The sequence below is a fragment of the Oryctolagus cuniculus genome, chromosome 3 (genome assembly GCF_051225735.1).
Source record: "Oryctolagus cuniculus isolate XC-2025 breed Fujian yellow rabbit chromosome 3, ASM5122573v1, whole genome shotgun sequence".
Lineage (NCBI taxonomy): Eukaryota > Metazoa > Chordata > Mammalia > Lagomorpha > Leporidae > Oryctolagus > Oryctolagus cuniculus.
This window is the reverse complement of record NC_142869.1, coordinates 81,860,478-81,879,980: the sequence shown is the minus strand read 5'-3', so window position 1 is coordinate 81,879,980 and position 19,503 is coordinate 81,860,478. Positions and strand designations below refer to the sequence as shown.

At 42.1% G+C, this 19,503-nt stretch overlaps 1 protein-coding gene across 4 annotated transcripts in view; it reads right to left on the bottom strand.

Moving 5' to 3' along the window:
• The window catches only part of PLA2R1 (phospholipase A2 receptor 1), a 127,531-nt gene that overhangs the window by 47,895 nt on the left and 60,133 nt on the right, over window positions 1–19,503 (bottom strand). For all 4 annotated transcript variants that reach the window (XR_016230703.1, XR_011387005.2, XM_051847968.3 and 1 more), the window contains 3 exon segments: window positions 15,921–16,090; window positions 3,933–4,135; window positions 707–852 (listed from right to left, as the gene is read on the bottom strand). Coding sequence is in view for 2 of the 4 variants with exons in the window: in XM_051847968.3 (XP_051703928.3) it covers window positions 707–852; window positions 3,933–4,135; window positions 15,921–16,090 (519 nt within the window). In the remaining 2 variants the exon portion in view is untranslated.

Below are 19,503 nucleotides of genomic sequence, written 5' to 3'. Positions count from 1 at the left end.
GGAGCCCTGTCCCTTCTCTTAGCCCCCTCATCCCCCTAGGGCTCCATCCCCTCAGGATCCTCAGACAATGCTTGGAAAAGTACTGAGCTTAAACATCTGATTTGAGGAACAAAGAAAAGACTTCAAATAGCAAAATAATTATCACTTTGTTCTTAGTTTTATGGAATGAGAATTTAGTGCAATAGAAATATAAAACCAAATGTGTATATGTGTTTTCTTTCACAATTAATGGCTAGCTGGTATTATGCTTAAAACAAATACTAGAATTTTAAACAACTATTTTGGGGCTGGTGCTGTGGCTCAGTGGCTTAAAAAGCTCTGGCCTGCAGTGCTGGCATCCCATATAGATGCTGGTTCGAATTCTGGCTGCTCCACTTGCTATCCAGGTCCCTGCTAATGTGCCTGGGAAAGCAGTGGAGAATGGCCCAGGTCCTTGAGCCCCTGCACCCATATGGGAGACCCGGTAGAAGCTCCTGGTTCCTGGTTCCTGGCATCAGCCTGGCCCAGCCCTGGTCATGGTGGCCATCTGGGGAGTGGACCAGTAGATGGAAGACCTCTCTCTCTGTCTCTACCTCTCTCTGTGACTCTTTCAAATAAATAAAATAAATCTTTAAAAAAACAACTATTTGGGTAATCACCTCCAAGAAGTCATTACAAGGAGATGGAATATTTGACTGTAAGTTTTTCAAAATTAACATGTATTTACCGATTAAATTTTGAATGTAAAAGCTCATTCACAAAATTCTCTTCCTCAATATGGGCAAAGCTTGCAAGATGAGCTCCAAATTCTTCACAAAACGCTTCAGCTTCTCTCCATGTTCTTTTCATCAAGACTTTTTCACTATGAAATACCTGTGTAATAAAGAAAATTAACACAGCTATGGATAAGGTGAGGGTGTTTAATTCTACTCAAGAAAATAACATTAATATAATTGTCATTCTTTATTAATAGCTGGACTTGGGGAAAATAACATTATTGAACTACGATGTGTCTAGTCATGATAAAATATAAGTTCATTTTATCTTCACAACAAATTAACAAATATATGATAAGTTCAATTTTATATATGAGCTCTTTGAGGACTACCCCCCCCCCCCCAATCTCTTGTGACTACCGAATACTTGTTTCTCAACAAACGTTTGTCACGAGATGAGGAAAGTCAGGATAAGAGAGGTTAAGAACTTCAGATCACACAGCTACCAACGGGCAGAGCTGGGACGAGACCCTGGATTCCTTGCTTCAGGAGTCCATGAATTTCTACCCCACCAGAGTGCTCAATGATTAGGAATCTGGCTGGCCTACGGCAGAAAATGAGAAATGAGACTGGGGACTTTGGGCAGGTGTATCTCTAGGGTCTGGGGCCTTAGCTAAGCTAACAGATCAGCTGTGTGTAAATTCACTACTTCTCCACTGTCCTCATGGTCACAGGAAGCAGTCAGTCAGATGGAGGGTCTATTTTTGGTTTTTAAGATGGGGTGAGGGCTGGTGCCATGGCTCACTTGGTTAATCCTCCGCCTGTGGCACCGGCATCCCGGGTTCTAGTCCCAGTTGGGGCGCTGGGTACTAGTCCTGGTTGCTCCTCTTCCAGTCCAGCTCTCTGCTGTGGCCCAGGAAGGCAGTGGAAGATAGCCCAAGTGCTTGGGTCCCTGCACCCACATGGGAGACCAGGAGGAAGCACCTGGCTCCTGGCTTCCGATTGGTGCAGCGCCGGCCGTAGCGGCCACTTGGGGGGGTGAACCAACAGAAAGGAAGACCTTTCTCTTTCTCTCTCTCTGGCTCCTGGCTTCGGATCAGCGCAGTGCCAGCTGTGGCGGCCATTAGGGGAGTGGACCAACGGAAGGAAGACCTTTCTCTCTGTCTCTTTCTCACTGTCTATAACTCTCTCTTATCTCTCTCTCTCACTGTCTAACTCTGCCTGTCAAAAATAAATGGGGTGAGGGACTGAAGACCCAAAGTTCCTGATCTTTGGGTTCTGTACCTCCCTCTGGTTGAAATGCTCAGCCTTAAGCCTGAACCTCTGAGGCCAGGCAGGTACACGGCGTAGGCAGCCTTCACCAGGCTCTGATTTGCTGAGACCAGAAGGCATAGCTTTCCAAGCTTTGTGGACCACAGCACAGCCTTTCCATCTTTTAAATTATGTGTCAAAACTCACCTCCTCTGGGAACCTCTTTCCAAATCACTCTAAATTCATAAATCCTACCCCTGTTCCCATCAGACATACCATGTATTTGTTGACACTTCAGGGTGATACATTGCAGAAAAAGCACTGGACCAGGAGTCCCAAGACCAGGGATACATTCCACCTTTGTTAATAAGTAATTGTGAGGCCGGTGCCGCGGCTCACTAGGCTAATCCTCCACCTTGCGGCACCGGCACACCAGGTTCTAGTCCCGGTCGGGGCGCCGGATTCTGTCCCGGTTGCCCCTCTTCCAGGCCAGCTCTCTGCTGTGGCCAGGGAGTGCAGTGGAGGATGGCCCAAGTGCTTGGGCCCTGCACCTGCATGGGAGACCAGGAGAGGCACCTAGTTCCTGGCTTCGGATCAGTGCAGGGCACTGGCCATTGGAGGGTGAACCAATGGTAAAGGAAGACCTTTCTCTCTGTCTCTCTCTCTCACTGTCCACTCTGCCTGTCCAAAAAAAAAAAAAAAAAATTGTGATCTTGGGTAAATGACTTCATCTTCGTGGCCTCAGTTTACTCATTTCTAAGGCTTAACTTACTGCTCTGTGAGGTCACTTCTGGGCCTGTTATTGTGTGAATTTAGTGTGGGAGTATACCTGTGTGCACTGAAATTGAGTGCATTCACAGGTGTTTACAAGTTCTAAGAGATGGCAGCACATACGGAATTGGAGTCCTCACCCTGCTCTGCGTGCACCCAGCTGCTGCACTTTCTCCCAGAACTGGGGAGTCTCTATTTGTAAAATGAACCAAGACAAAACCACCATACAAAACCACATCACAGTTCAAAAAATGTATTTCTGACAAGATTGTGGGAACTGATTTAAATCTAGGTTCTCAAGTTGATTTGCACACAGACCTTTTTCAAATATTTTATAAAATTCACACACATACATACATCTATTTTACTGATTAATTGGTATTAACTGGTTTGGTCCTCAAGTTACTGGCAAGCTGTAAAAGCTAACCTTAGGAATAGAACTGTATTATTTTGTAATGAAAATTTTATTCCTCTGGCTTATAAGTCATAGGGAATATATCATTTCAATATCCAGTAAATGTCTGCCTCCTTCATTTGGTATGAGCGCGACAATAAGAATGCTGACCGGGCCCTTGATTTTGCACGACAGGTACCTGAATGACCTGGAATGTTCTAGCTCTTCACCTTGTTGCTTGCAATTCTTGGACAGAGTGCACTGAAAATGGAACCTCCTGAGATAAGGAGAGACTGTCCTTTTTCCTCCTAGAACAGGATGTCCCACAGCACTTGAACTCAGTAACCCAATGGGTGCTGTGCTTATAGAAGTCACATCACAGAGCTTTCAGCATCCCTGAGTTGTGGGCTGTGGTGCAAGTGGGGCCTGTGGTGTCAAGGCTCCATCTGCTCCAGGCAACTTTCCTGAGCCTTTGGGGACCAACTCGCCATGGACCTGGGCTTCTGTTTCTTCCTGCAGCCTGTCTGCATGACAGAATGAAGTTGCTCTGCCTGACGTGTGTGACAACTCTTACTGCACTCATACTCTAGCAGTTGAGTTTGAGCCAAGCCTCCAGAGATATGCCGATTTTTTACTTAAACATTATTTGGGATATAAGTGAAATGACTGAGACATTGATTCAGCCTGCGCTGTTGTGCCAGTACTCTTCTGGAAAAAAGGTGCTAGAATAAAGGAATTTGGGACACATGGATTCAATGTGGGTAATAAATTAGTAAATAATGTTAGTACTGTTGTGAATGCCCATACAACTCTTCTATTACCTTGAAACAACTGGCCAGACCAGGCTGCGACTCCCAGTCCAAATAGCAGGGGTGAAAGGGCCATCTCTCTTCATGTTCCATCTTCTCCCGAGTTTCCACTGGCTGCTTGCACAAGGACATGGCCTTAAAGTGTACACAGTCTTTCACTTCCCAGCGTCCAATTGGATTCCTTCCTCGAATGGCCACACAGCCGCCACTAGAGCCTGAAAGCATAACACAAGCACTTCAAATGCTGGCCAACGAGAACACTCTGTGCTCAGAAGACAGCTCCATCGTCGACATTTCCTAATGAGGCACCCTGGCAAGAAGAATGAGGATGAAGAGGGCTGCTTTATCGACATGATTGTCTCATTTCTCTTTATCTCTGGAAAAATAATAGAAGAGAGAAATGTGCAAGAAGAAAGACTGTGAATTCTGGAATTGGGACATTGTCTATTTGGAGCTCAAATGGCAAATGATGGAAATTCAGGAGCTATTCCCACACCAAACCCAAGTATTTCCCATGGCTCAATGCCTGGCTCTGAAATCCCACTGTGAAAAATCATCAATGAAAAATGCATAGTGCTCAGCCGCTGACAACTACATTCAATGGGGAAAATACTTTTATAAAACATGGATTCCAGGTAGACTGCAAGGTACGCACTGGAAAACTCAACTGTAAGCCATGGGAAAACAGAAGGAATGAGCTACATGCTCCAAATGAGGCAAAGCTTGAGAGACAAAAACCAGGGTGGACACCAGGGAAAAGGGGTGGGGGGAAGGGGAAGAGAGAGAAAGACTTAAATGACAAGCAAAAGTACAGAGATTTTTTTCTCCCACTGTTTTCATAATTTGTGTGAAATATTGGAAAAGGTTATAGATTGTTTACATATGGAAAAAACTCCATTCTTTTGTGTATGTTTGAACGTTTTGGAACATTAAGTACATTTTTTCACAGAAACAATAAATTAAGATTCTTAAGTTTGTCAGCAAAATCTATACAGCTCACAGGATAGCATAAAAATACACTCCAAATTTCAGTGAAGGACAGTAAGAAATAATCCCCCAACAACAGAATAAAAATGGAAAAATATTGCACTTTTTTTCTGGAATCCAGGATGATTATTCAATTAACTAAATCAGTATTTGGCAACAACAACAAAGTGGGCCTGCAGTGTGTCCAGCTAGTTGGTGTAGGGAGAAGACAAATGAAACAAACAAACAAAAAAAACAAAAAGCAACTCTTAGTGTAACACACAAACACATGAACAATCAATTGCAATAAACATAATGTGTGAAATGCTATGGTAACGATGTGTTCAAAGTTCTGGTGCTAGATACTTGTCTGGCATAATTTTCTTTCAGAAGTAATGGATCCAATTATTTTAGGCACCAATTCACTAGCATTATCTTTGTCAACCAATGTTTGATTGTTTTATTGCTCCCAGAAAAACCAAAGAGAAGGACAATGAGGAATGAAAATGAGGAGAGGTGAGGAAGATGTGCAAAGAACTCCTAGAGAAATGGAAAAGAATGTGATGAAAGAGCAGGAAGAATACAGAGCTAAAGAATGAATACCTGTGGGGCCGGCGCTGTGGCAAAGTGCCTGAAGCGCCAGCATCCCATATGGGCGCCAGTTCGAGACCTGGCTGCTCCACTTCCTGTCCAGCTCTCTGCTATGGCCCGGGATAGCAGTAGAAGATGGTCCAAGTCCTTGGGCCCCTGCACCCATGTGGGAGACCTGGAAGAAGCTCCTGGCTCCTGGCTTCGGATCTGTGCAGCTCCGGCCGTTGCGGCCATCTGGAGAGTGAACCATTGGATGGAAGACCTCTCTCTCTCTCTCTCTTTCTCTCTGCCTCTCCTCTCTCTGTGTAACTCTGACTTTCAAATAAATAAATAAATCTTTTTAAAAAAAAGAATGAATACCGAGGTGCACCCCTGGCCTACGGCAGTGGGCATCATGGTGACAGGGCATTCCTTCCTGCAGGCCACTCAGTCTCGAAGCATCAGCAGGCCCCACAAGGTAAAGTAGCCAGTCATGAAGGAGGAAGCCCATCTATACGGCTCATATAGAGGGAAAGGAAGTCCAGAGGCAGTTGGTTCAAAGGCCATCAGATGGCTCCATTGGCCCGGAACAGGTAATTAGTGCTACAGGTGGAGGGTTGGAAGGCAAGCAAGGGGCAGGGAAAGGTTTTAGTACGCAGTCACCCTGGCTGGGAACAGAGCTTTGCAGCACTGAGGAACAGAATCTGGGACTGCAACTCACAACGTAGCTGAGTCATGAGCAGTAGAGATGATGTCATCTCTGGGCAATGGAATTGAACTGTGGAAATCCACATGGAAGTCCAACATGTCCTAGAATCATGGAGCTGTTCTGTTTGAAGGAGGAAGGAAAACATGCACTCCCCTGGATGCCCTAATCCCCTGTCCTTTTGGACCTCCTGTTAGTGCACAGCCCAGGTGGGAACCCTCCTGGAAAAGGACATTTGGGGTTCTCGGCCAAGTGCAAATATCTAGTGGCTTGAACCTTAAGCACGTTGTTGAATCACAATAAGCTTTGTCTAAAATATGGGGCTAATCATCCCTATTCCTCTCTTTCACATGAGTTTTCATGAAGATTAAATGAAACAATGTATAGAAAAGCACTCTATAAAGTGTGAGGAGCTAAAAACACCCTGAAGAAGTTGCTATTATTCTTATTATAGCCGTTGTCATTACAAAAATGAGGGGTTTGTGGCATGGGTTCTGCCTGCCTGCATGTTCAAAAATTTTTTTTAAAGCTCGAATCAGCAAGTTTAAAATGTAATATACTTTTTTTTGTTGGTCTTGCAGTTTATTTCACTTCCTCACAGCAGACAGTGATTAAATAGCTTTGGTTTTCGATGCTATAGATATTCAACTCATCTTCATTATTGAAGAAGAAGATGTTTGTGAACCACTATGAAGATGAAAAGTGCTGCAGGAGTGTTATTGGTATTCTAGCGTGGTTAACTTAATGAAACATTTGACCCAAATTTTAGAATCTCAGCCCCAAAGAAGCAGTAAAGTGGTGTAATAAAGGGAGACTGGGCTAAGGGAGATATAAACTGAATTTATAAGCCTATATCATGGGGATGCTTGCAAAGCCAAACACAGGGCCATGTGTTTTCCTCCCAGGGAAATTGCTCTGGCATTTGACAACTCACTGCCCATTGGAGAAGAAAACCCATCAGCCTATGTCTCAGTGGTGAGTCTCACAGTTCATTGGATTCACCTTGCTGTCTTACAACTCATTCCCCTTCACTCTTTCCCGCAAACATGGTTGGGAAAACTTTCTGTCAATTGAGAAACTCTTAATTCACTATTCTAGTCTCTTCCATTTGACAATGCTATCTAATCATTTTAAATGGGCTCAGCTGGGCAAGCCTCCACCTTCTACTTCCCTGACCAAATACCTAAACACAAACCAACCAATCTAACCTACCTGCAGCATCAAGGTAGAAGGCTACTGTACTGGGCCCTCAGTGTTTCTATACAATCATTTTACGTCAGTCTCTGATTATTTCCCCATTCCCTGCAATAGCCCTCTCACATCTGCACCTCTCGAGACATCCACCCTCTCTACCCCCGTCTTCCTCCTCCTCCTCTCCTTTTCCACAGGCAGGGAAGGTGAGCTTTCCCTGGAACTGTGCCAGGCATTGTAGACAGTCTTTTCCTTATTTAACAGCAAAGGCTCTTCAAGGGCGGGTATTAGTATCTGTATTTTGCAGATGGTTTGATTGAGGCGTGGAGGTTTGGTAACTTGCCAAAGGCCACACAGTTAGTGAGGACTTGGTTCAGGATTTGGAATCAGATCTATAATTCGATTGTGAGATGACAGCAAGGTCCAGAATGGTGGCCACTCAATAAAAAACCCGCTGAATGAATGAATGAACTCCCCTCAAATGAGGCTTCCTCTTTTCCATGGAGCACTCTCATTCCCTTGGTCACATCTCTTGCTCTCACGTGGCTACAGAGTTTCCTTAAAGATCTACTATCTTGTTTTTATCTTGTATGACAGTTATTTACATGACTATGAAAAGATATAGAAGTGTCCAAGGGAGTCTCAGAAATAAGATTGTGTTTGTCCCCATTTACGTGCTGGTTCATTTCAGAACTCTAATGAGCCTTCAAATGGACTGGTCTGTCTAGTTGCGTCTGCTGACTGTAAAGGTTTCTACTCCTCAGTATATGTAGGATGTTTCCAAGAAAACAAATCTGGATGAGTGTTTGCTTTAGTGGTTAAGATGCCAATGTCTCCCATCTGAGTGCCTGGGTTCAATACTTGTCTCTGCCTCCTGACTCCAGTTGCCTACTAATGCAGGTCCTTCAGGGGGCAGTGATGACCAAAGTAGTTGGGAACCTACCAGTCATTTGGGAGACTTAGACTGAGTTCCCAGCTTCAGAACTGGATGTTGTGGGTGTATGGGGAGTGAACTAACAGGTGAGAGTTTTCTATCTCTATCTCTTTATCCCTATCTCTAACTAAATCCCTGTCTCTGTCTCTGTCTCTAGCTCCATCTCTATTACTATCTGTCCCTGCCTGAATCTCTCTCTGTCCTTGCCTTCAAATAAAAAAAAAAAATTTAAAAATAGAAAACAAATCTGACTTGCTCTAGTGGAATCCAATTTTTCTTACCACTGGCAGGTTTCCACTGACTTGGAACATCTGGGGCAAACGTGCCCTGGATTCATCCCACAGGAGTGAAGCTAACATCTTCTGCAAGCGGTATCTAGAAGCAAAACTTTTGTCACAGAGTCTCTGTCAACAATGGCTGCAAACTAGAGATCTCACCTGTTTCTTTTTAGACACATATGGATCTCTAACGTAACTGGGAGCAGTGCTTTTGAATGTCTTTACACATTTGTACTCAACTATTTTCTTTCCTGAAAAACAGCTTCCATTTCTATCAAATCTTTCATCTAAGTACAAAGCACATTTTAGTTCCTATGTATGAGAAGCTAACTCATCCTGCTTCTCTTTAATCAACAGCAATGGTTAGCATGAATCAAAACCATTCTTGTTTCACCTGAAATTTTTACTTCTCTTAAAATACCAAGGGCCACAAGTCCCTTTGTTTTTTTTTTGTTTGTTTGTTTGTTTTTTTAATTGAAATAGTGGAATTCTCTGGTGTTTGGAGAACAGAGACTTTTGGCATGAAAGAAGGGACATACAGAAAAAATGTTAAGTAAAAAACTCCTAGGTGTAAATTCAGATTGAAAGTATTTCATCTTATACACACATATACACACACACACAAACTTTCTGGATCTGTCCACTGAAATAGCCTAGAAACAAACAAACAAACAAACAATGAGCACCAAATGCCCAGATTGTGATCCCGAACTAACACCACTTCCCATCAAAGGAACCTGGGTTCCTCAATGAGACACAAGGTTCTACATCTGGAGCAAAACTTCACATTTTGCTTTTCTGGACAGCAAGGGCACTGACAAGCGCTACTCCTGTCATCAGCAGGACTCAGGAAGCCGCCCCAGAAGAGATGCCCATCACGAAGATGGGGCAATTTTAGTATGAACAGAGTAATGGCAGTGGGTTAAAACCTATGAAACATGTTTGAAATGCTTACTTCCTAAAAAATGCTAAACAAAAGCCCTAATTTGTTGCAGTTGGAGAAATGAAATGAGGGAGCAATAATTTTGAAGACTAGTAAAGGGAAAGAATTCAGAATTTATTTTGTTTTCCCTATAAAACCCATACCACAGGGAAACCAAACACTAATTGAGGGAAATTGCTTTTTTATAGAAATATAAATGAAGCTATATAGCTCTAAATGAAGGAACTCCAAGCGCATCAATGGATCAAGGCATTGATCATCAAAGGCTGCTAAAAATACAAAATAGAGAAAAACAAACATATGTGCCTCCAGACAGAACACAAAGTTACCTAACAAATCTGCTTCTAAAAACCTTAAAATCTGAATTCTGATCAGGCTGCTTATTCTTTTTTTTAATAAAAATATCAACTTTGTGGAAAATAAATAGCATAGAGTAACATATTAAACAACATGATGAGGATACAATCAACAAAACCACCTATAGGAAAATTTATAGCACAATCAATCAATTTTTATTAACAATTACATTTTAGGAAAATAAAAAAGATGGGGCAGGGTCCAGAAAACATAAGGATTGAAATGGAGCTTCAGTAGGTCTCTCAACAAACTGCAATAAGGGAACCTCATCTGGGTCTTGGTTAAAAAAAAAAAAAAAAGGTTGTGGCCGGCGCCGCGGCTCACTAGGCCTTGCGGCACCGGCACACCGGGTTCTAGTCCCAGTCGGGGCCCCGGATTCTGTCCCGGTTGCCCCTCTTCCAGGCCAGCTCTCTGCTGTGGCCAGGGAGTGCAGTGGAGGATGGCCCAAGTGCTTGGGCCCTGCACCCCATGGGAGACCAGGAGAAGCACCTGGCTCCTGCCATCAGATCAGCACGGTGCGCTGGCGCCGGCCGCGGCGGCCATTGGAGGGTGAACCAACAGAAAAGGAAGACCTTTCTCTCTGTCTCTCTCTCTCACTGTCCACTCTGCCTGTCAAAGGAAAAAAAAAAGGTTGCAAAATATAAAATATTTACAAGTCACTGAGAAATCTGAGCATTAGCTAAAGATTTGAAGTTACAGATTTGTAATTAGTTTTGGATGTGACAATTATATTGATTTTTTAAAGTCTACTTAAAAAGTAATACTGAAATATTTGTGGATGAAAGAATATGCTGTTTGGGATTTTCTGTGAAAAAAATATGGGGAGAGGGCAGGAGTATAGGTCAAATAAGATTGCCATGGACTGAAAGTTGCTGGTGTGTGATGAAGGACGCACAGTGCTCCGTTATGCTATCTGATGAACATAATGCAACGTTGAAAAAGGTGGCAGAACTGTGATTGCACCACAAGCTGAATATTTTGCTGCGATGACATAAGGACAGGTGACATAAGGAGGCTTCCTGTTCAGTGGACAATTCACACAGTCTATGCTAGATTAAGATTCTGACATAGGGCCCCCGCTAATGGATTCTTCTGAGACAGGCAGGGAGGAAAATGTGATTTAGGGTGGTGCTTCTGCAGGCTGCATTTTAAAAGAAAAAGGGAAACACGGGAGCTTTTATATTGCTATTTTCTTCAAAAAAAGATTTACATTTTCATCTTATTCAGAGACAATTTACTCAGTGTCAATCAGCATGAGCAGCCAAACTGAGCATCATGGCATTATTTTTGCTTCAGGGAAAAGAGAAAAAGAGTAGTGCCACTCAAATAAATTACAGCCGAAACTTATGAATGACAAGGAGCTCTGCTTCAATTCCAGATTTCAGACCTCCAAATATGCCCCAAGGAAGTTAACATTAAAATCCGAGGATTTTGTCTATTCAAAATGTGTTAATTTATTTTGACAGGTATAGACATTCCTAACCAAATTCCAGAGTATATAGAAATAATACCTGAGCTTTTATTTTTATGCAATATAGTGTGACATGGAGCTTTCCTACACTGTGCGTTTTAATAATATTCATAGATTTGTAGAACAAGGAGACTGTTCTCTTGAGTGAATTGTGCTGTCACTTGTTTAGAGCTATGGAAAGTCATTGGTTTCTTAACAGAGTTCTTAAACTGATGCTGATAGATAGGAAATTGAATTTGTCTTGGTTTCACTTTGCATGCATCTTTAACAAGTGTAACTTTTTAAACTGCAAAGTACAGAGTTTCTAATACCTCCCTCTGCCCCCAATCTCCTCCCTGTACAGTGGTGCATTTGTTAAAACTGACAAACTTACATCGACAGACCACAACGGTCCAAAGTCCTTCTCATCCCATCCATCTTTCCTGTCATTCATTTCACATATACAAAAGCAAATATATATGTATTTATATTTATGGATATATTATTTATTATGATTTTGAACATACTATTATGTTAGATAACTTTTCTTTTCTTCTTCTTCTTCTTTTTTTTTTTTTTTTTTGACAGAGAGAGGGAGAGACAGAAAGGTCTTCCTTCCATTGGTTTACTCCCCAAATGGCTGCTACAGTCGGAGCTATGCCGATCCAAAGCCAGGAGCCAGGTGCTTCCTCCTGGTCTCCCACGCGGGTGCAGGGGCCCAAGCACTTAGGCCATCCTCCACTGCCCTCCCGGACCACAGCAGAGAGCTGGACTGGAAGAGGAGCAACCGGGACTAGAACCTGGCACCCATATGGGATGCTGGCGCCGCAGGTGGAGGATTAACCAAGTGAGCCATGGCACCGGCTCCTTTAGATAACCTTTTTAAAAAGATTTATTTATTTATTTATTCGAAAGTCAGAGTTACACAGAGAGAGGAGAGACAGAGAAAGAGAGAGAGGTCTTCCATCCGATGGTTCACTCCCCAATTGGCTGCAATGGCCAGAGCTGCGCAGATCTGAAGCCAGGAACCAGGAGCTTCCTCCATGTCTCCCACACGGGCGCAGGGGCCCAAGGACTTGGGCCATCTTCTACTGCTTTTCCAGGCCATAGCAGAGAGCTGGATCGGAAGAGGAGCAGCCGGGTCTCGAACCGGCGCCCATATGGGATGCTGGAGCTTCAGGCCAGGGCATTAACCCACTGTGCCACAGCACCGGCCCCTTAGATAACTTAAGAATAAGAAAAATGGAAGATTTATTTTACTGTCACATATTTGTCCTCTGATGCTCTTCCTTTATGTCGCCATCAGTTTCTCTGTCATGTCCCTTCTCTCTGAAGAACCTCCTGTAACATTTCTCGTAAGACAGATCTATCGGCAACAAATTCCCTCAATTTTTGTTCGTCTGATAAAACCTTCATTTCCCCTCTACTTTTCAAGGATAATATCACAGAGTGTAGAATTCTCAGTTGCAATGCTCTCCTCTCAGTACTTTGTATATTTCACACCACTTCTTCAGGCTTGCAGGGTTTCTGAGAACTGAGGTGTCATTCCCATTTCTCTTCTCCTTGTATTTCCATTACGACTTCTCTGTGTGTCAGAGTTCTTGGATTTTCCATTCTGTGCTTTCAGCCCTTGTTTTCTTTGCTGTTCGGTTTGGGAAGTTTCTCTTTCCATACCCTCACGCGTGGAGGTTCTTTCCTCAGTTGTGTCCACGCCACTCCGAGGCCCAGCAAAAGCATTCTTCCTTTTGGCTATTGTGTCTTTGATCTCCAGCATGTCCTTTAGATTTTTAACAGAATGTCCATGTTTCTGCTATGGTAGCCTTCTGTTTGTGCAGATTGGCTACTGTTTTCATTAAGCCTCTGAAAACATTAATCATAATTTTTAAAATGAATCTTGATGTGAATGGAAGGGGAGAGGGAGTGGGAAAGGGGAGGGTTGTGGGTGGGAGGGACGGTATGGGGGGGAAGCCATTGTAATCCATAAGTCGTACTTTGGAAATTTATATGCATTAAATAAAAGTTAAAAAAAAAAAGTGCTTGCCTGATAATTCCAACACTCCTGCCATATCTAACTCTGGCTCTGATGCTTGTTCAGTCTCTTCAAACTGTATGTTAGCCATTTAGCATGCCCTGGAGTATTTCTGTTGGAAAGCGGACATGAGGGGCAGCCGTTTGGTGCAGTATGTAAGTCAATGCTTGAGGTGCCTGCACCCTGTTTCAGAGTGCCTGGGTTCAAGACCTGGCTCCTTTCTCCATTCAGCTTCCTGCTCACATGCACCAAAGGAGGCTGTGGGTGATGACTCAAGTAGATGGATCCCTGCCACCCTCTAGGAGACCCATATTGAGTTCCCAGCTCGTAGCTTTGTCCTGGCCTAGTCCCGACTATTGCAGGCATTTGGGGGAGTGAACCAGTGGGTGGAAGACCTCTTTGTCCTTCTATCTCTTAGTCTCCTTCTGTCTCTGTTTGTGTGCATTTCAAAAAAAGAAAGCAAGCACAGGGTATGTCATACATCCTAGAAGGTATATAGGTGAGGAATCCCACTGGCCTAACAATGACATTCATGGTTGCTTTAGGCAAAAGGCAAATACTCTCTCTTCACAGTAAGAAGAGATAGATATGGAGAGATTAAGTAACCTCTCTAAAGTCACACAGCTGAGATTTGAATTTGAATCTGACTTGATAGTCATTAAGTGCTCAATGCATGTGTCCTGCAGTGTGCTCTCCTACCTCCTAGCATCATCGTATTTCACAGCCACAACGAGGAGCAGTTCTCATCCTAATATTTTCCTGATCCAAATCCTTCAATGGAATCCCACACCTAGAGAGTAAGTGGGAACTCTTTAGCTTGTATTATTAACTGTGATTTCAATACACTTCTTTCTCCTTATCTTTTGTAATTCCTTCCTATATATCCTCCTTTCTGGTTACACAGAACTACTAAGTTCCTTAAAGCTAATCAATGTTTCCTTTACTACATATATTCACTCATGCTTAGAAAGTTCTTTTTAGTTCTTTGTCCTTCATATCCTACCATATTTCAAATCCTAAGTAAAATGTCACTTTCTCCTTGGACTTTTTTTTTAAACTCCAATGGAAATTGATATTCTTTTAACTGTCAGAATACTGGTTTGGGGGCTGGTACTGTGGCATCGCTGCCTGCAACACCAGCATCCCAAATGGACAGCAGTTCAATTCCTGGCTGCTCCACTTCCAATCCAGCTACCTGCTAATGTGCCAAGGCAAAGCAGTGGAAGATGGCCAAGCCCATGGGCCCTTGTCCCCACTGGGAGACCTGGATTAAGCTCCTGGCTCCTGGCTTTAGCCTGACCCAGCCCTGGCTGTTGTGGCAATTTGGGGAATGAACCAACAGATGGAAGATTCATATTTCTCCCTCTCCCCCCAATTCCTTCCTCCTTCCCTCTCTGTAACTCTGCCTTTCAAATAAAAGAAATGGCTTTAAAAAAAACTGGTTTTGTACTTCTGATATCACTTATCTATTGCTATGACTTGGTTGTATGTAGTCCTCCAAAACTCCTATATTGGAACCTAATACCAAATGCGATCCTATTAGGAGGTGGGGTGTTTTGAGAAGTTACTAAGTCGTGGGTGCGTGTGATTTGTGCTCTTAGAGAGGAGGTTGGAGGAGAGCACTGCTCCCATTTTGCCCTTTCACTCTGCTCCGGGAAGATGCAGCAGGGCGGCACGCACCGGACACCCAGTCTGACAGAGCCTTCGTCCTGGGATGTCCAGCCCCCAGAGCTGGGAGAAATCATTTCCACTGTTTATGAGTTACTCAGCCTATGACTTTATTTTCAGAAGGTAATAAAATTTCCACAAATCACTGAGAAAACTGAAGGTGTCCAAAATAAACACAGAAAGTGAGAAAATTTTGCAAACAGGTGACTGAGGTGAAAAGCAAAACAAAACCACAAACAAATGTAAAGTGAAAATATGAAAAATTTCTCAAATTACTAAACATATCTATGAATTAAAATAATAATAAAACATGTCTTATCTGGTAAAAAGGCAAAAGATTGTCATATTCAGTATTGACCAAAACATGGGAAAACTGGCCCTCTCAGATTTTGCTAGATGAGGATGTAAACTGATAACGCTTTAGTGGTATTTCCACATTTAGGCCACAGTGCTCCCTCCTACGTACCTACAAATACAGTTAGATACAGGTAATAACTTCTAGTGCTCCCAGCACAGAGGGTCACTAAAATTCACGATAGTGTATTATATCCTGCATAAAGAACTGGAAGAGAGGAGCTGGCAGGTTCCAAACACAAACAAAAGATAAGGACATGGAAATGCATGTTGCCTGGTTTTATTAGTTTACAGTGCATACATGTGTAGAAATATCACACTGTATCCCAAGAAATGTGCAAGTATTACATGCTAATCAAGAAAAATTTTAAGAAAATGAGTAGCCATAAGTTAACTCTCTAAGACCCCATGATGATCATTTTAGTTAATTTAGGCATAAAGAAAACATTAAGGAAGAGTCAAAAGAGGTGGGACAAGGGCTAGAAGAAATTTGGGGTACAGAGAAATGGAAGTACGAGGTGCACGGGGGCAGCCTCATGGTCCACCCTACTCACGGGGTTGATGTGCATTCCAGTGTGTGTACTGCACCGGCTCAGACTTCTGCCCCGCTGTCTTCCACGTGTATTCTCCTGTGTCATTTTGATCCTGAAGGGCTATCCAAAAATAACTGTCTTTCATGTTCACCACACTGCTGATCAAACTGGTAATAAAAGCCTGTTCAAACCTTAGAAAGGGAAAAAGGAAAGGATTATGTGAAATTTCTGGGCAATAAAAAGTGCCATTAAAACATAATGAAGTGCACAGACTGGCACCAAGATTAGCATTTCTCATTAATTCTTTAAAACGCTGAGCAAAAATACCCAAAGACCCTGGTCATTACTAATAAATGCCAAATGCCTGTGAAATTCCCATAAATACATTAGTGAGGAGAATTTGACTCAAATAGACACACTTAATTTTTTCAAGGAATAGAGGCCAGTTCCAGTTTCAGAGTGTAGGTGACAAAGTCCACACAGCTAGCAAAACATTTCTTAGAGTAGGATGATTGGAATCAGGCCACACACCACACACTTTCCAGAATACACATAGGGTTGAATGGGCCAGAGCTGGAATAGGGATATTATGCTTTTCTGAATGAGCTTTGACCAAGGAAGAGTTCACAGGTACCCAACCACCACCCTTGCCTGGTGAGAAAGAAACGGGGACTAGAGTAGCAACTTTGTGTCTCCCAAATGATTTTGTTCACAGGTACATGGAATCTTTGGCTTATTCAGCTGTGTTCAAATCTGCTTCTCACTGAAGATAAAGTTAAACCCTAGGAACTACCCAAGGTGGGGTGCCCACCAGTACTCACCCCCAAACAGCTGACTCAATTAGTGGTCAGTGTTTGGTGACCTTCCCAACAAGAATGCAGCAAAAGCAGAATCCAGAAAACTTGTGTTTCCATATGCACTACTACTAAGAGAAACCCAAGTATTAAATTTTAACTAGTGCTGAACTTTTAAGCTAAATGTGAAGCTATCTTGAGAAATCAGTTCTCAAAATATATGAAATTAGAAACATGCATTTAACCAGTGGTGACTTTTGGTCAGACTTGCTGAGTTAGTGGGAAAGGAAAAGCCTGATTAAATTACCCAGGAAAACAAAAGGAGAAAGCAAGTCAGACTTTTAAAGCCTACTCCTGGGTTTGTTTGTTATTATCATCTTTCCCTAACTTGCTATGGGAAGCCAAAGCAATGGGGTCATTCCAGAATAGAGGAGTCTCCAAGGAAATATTGGAGGAAAAGAGAAAAAATACAAAGAAATAAAATGTTTGGTTGCTTTCTGGATATCAGTGGCAACATTTAATGTTCTTAGGCATCCAACGTGCTCATCTTTCCAGTGCATAGAACTTTTCATAATGCTTTAGTAAATATTGTCTCCAGATAAATGATCTATGCAGTATACAGTTGAAATGAGAAACATTTTTTTAACCAGATTGCACTGGCAAAACCTTATGTAAATGTATTTTCCAAGCAAGGTAGACGAGTAGTAACTGAATTGCCTAGATGCCGTTTTTGTGTACTTCTGTTGGTTTGTTCTCTCATAATGTGCTGTTTGCTTTCCTGATCCCCTCTACGGCAGAGTGGCACGGCTGGTGCCTGAAATTACTGTGGTGTAAGCCAGCGAAGCATTGAACCACAGGTGCTACGGTCAGGACCAGTACTCACTGTGCTAAGCCAGTTCTTCCATTACCTTTTATTATGGCATTTATTGGGTAGGGCTGGGAAATGACACTGTTTGTGAACTTAGCCTTGGGTATTATTATTCATAACAGTACCTTGCTTGTGCCTCTTGTTGGTTGCACATTTTTTTGAGTCCACTGAGATTTCTATTTTATCTCCATTTGTTCTTGCTTAAAACAAAGGAAACTTTCTGGTTTTTTGATTTGCAAGTATACCTCTTAAGTAGTTGCATATAATACTCATACATTAAATCCTAAACTCTGATATCAAAACAGGACTCTATTTCTGTTGTTCCAGTTTAGAGGATGGCACCTGTTAGTAAGGAAGTTTAGCAAATGTATCTTTCTTCTAAACAACAGTCTCAGAAAATAAGTCTGGAAGTATGCATTCGGTGTAGTGGTGAAGATGCCGCTTGGGTTGCCCACATCCCATGGTAGAGTGCCTGGATTTGAGTCCCTGCTGTGCTGTTGATTCCAGCTTCCTGGTAATGTGCACCCTGGGAGGCTGGAAGTGAGGTAATGGCTCAAGTGGTTGGGGTTCCTGCCAGTCATGTAGGAGGTCCAGATGGAGTTCCTAACTCTTGGATTCAGACTGGCCCAGCCCTGGCTCTGTTGTGGGCATTGGAGGAGTAAAGCAGAATTTGGGAGACCTGTCTGTTGCTATGTTTCTTTGCCTTTCAAATGAGAAAAAAAAATAGCAAGAAGAAAAATAAGTCTGGGTAATAGATGCAATTTCTTGCAGGTTTGCTTCCAATAGGTAAAGAAACAAGAGGATATTTCATATCTACTACTCATTGCTATTTGGTTTCAAACACTGAAAGTGTTATAAAAACTCTAACTTATGGTAATAGAGTAAATGACTTCCAAAGTCTTTTCTGGCTCTGTGTTTTAGGATTATTCATAAGAGAACATTTCAAAGTTTCACAATATTGGGTATTTTTGAATGATTTCACTGTGGTTGTTTAATTCAAATGTTATGATTTCAGGAAACAGAAATGACCTTGTATAAATATTTTATATTATTATTATAACCAGAATAGCATATTAATCTGTTATCCTAGCTCAGTAAAATAAGCATTACTTGTTTGTTTTTTAAAGAAAATATTTTGTTTATGTGCACCTACTTACAAAATCAGACTTTACAAGAAAATAATTCTTGGAATCAGAAAGAAATTAACTTTCTAATCAAGTCCTTTAAAAAGTTAAGAAATCTGGGGCTGGCGCTGTGAAGCAGTAGGTTAACCCTCTGCCTGCGGCACCAGCATCCCATATGGGCACTGGTTTTAGTCCCGGCTGCTCCTCTTCCAATCTAGCTCTCTGCTATGGCCTAGGGATAGCAGTAGATGGCCCACGTCCTTGGGCCCCTTAACCCACATGGGATACCCAGAGGAAGCTCCTGGCTCCTGGCTTCGGATTGGTGCCGCTCCAGCCTGCAGCCATTTGGGGAGTGAACCAATGGAAGGAGGACTTTCTGTCTCTCCTTCTCACTGTCTATAACTCTACCTCTCAAATAAGTAAATAAAAATCTTAAAAAAAAGTTAAGAAATCAAAATGCATTTTAATGTAAATTTTAAATTTTAATTTAAAAATGCAACTTACAGTAATATATAGCTTAAGCATGTATTGACAATTTTTAATTTCAGAATAAACATTTTACATATCAAAATGCACACTTAAACAGATATTATTTTCTACTTAATGTTTAATTTAACATGTGTTGGTTTTAAAAAAAAATGATTTAGCTAGAGACATGTTATTGAAAAAAGATGTTTCTTGTCTGTGAACAACACAGTACTTAACAGACTGTACTATAATGACTGTGCTTGTATTACCTCAAATAAAACAAAGGACTCAAAGAGTAATACATTGGAAGCAGTTTTGCTTAAGAACAATTTTGATGAAAAAATACTGGA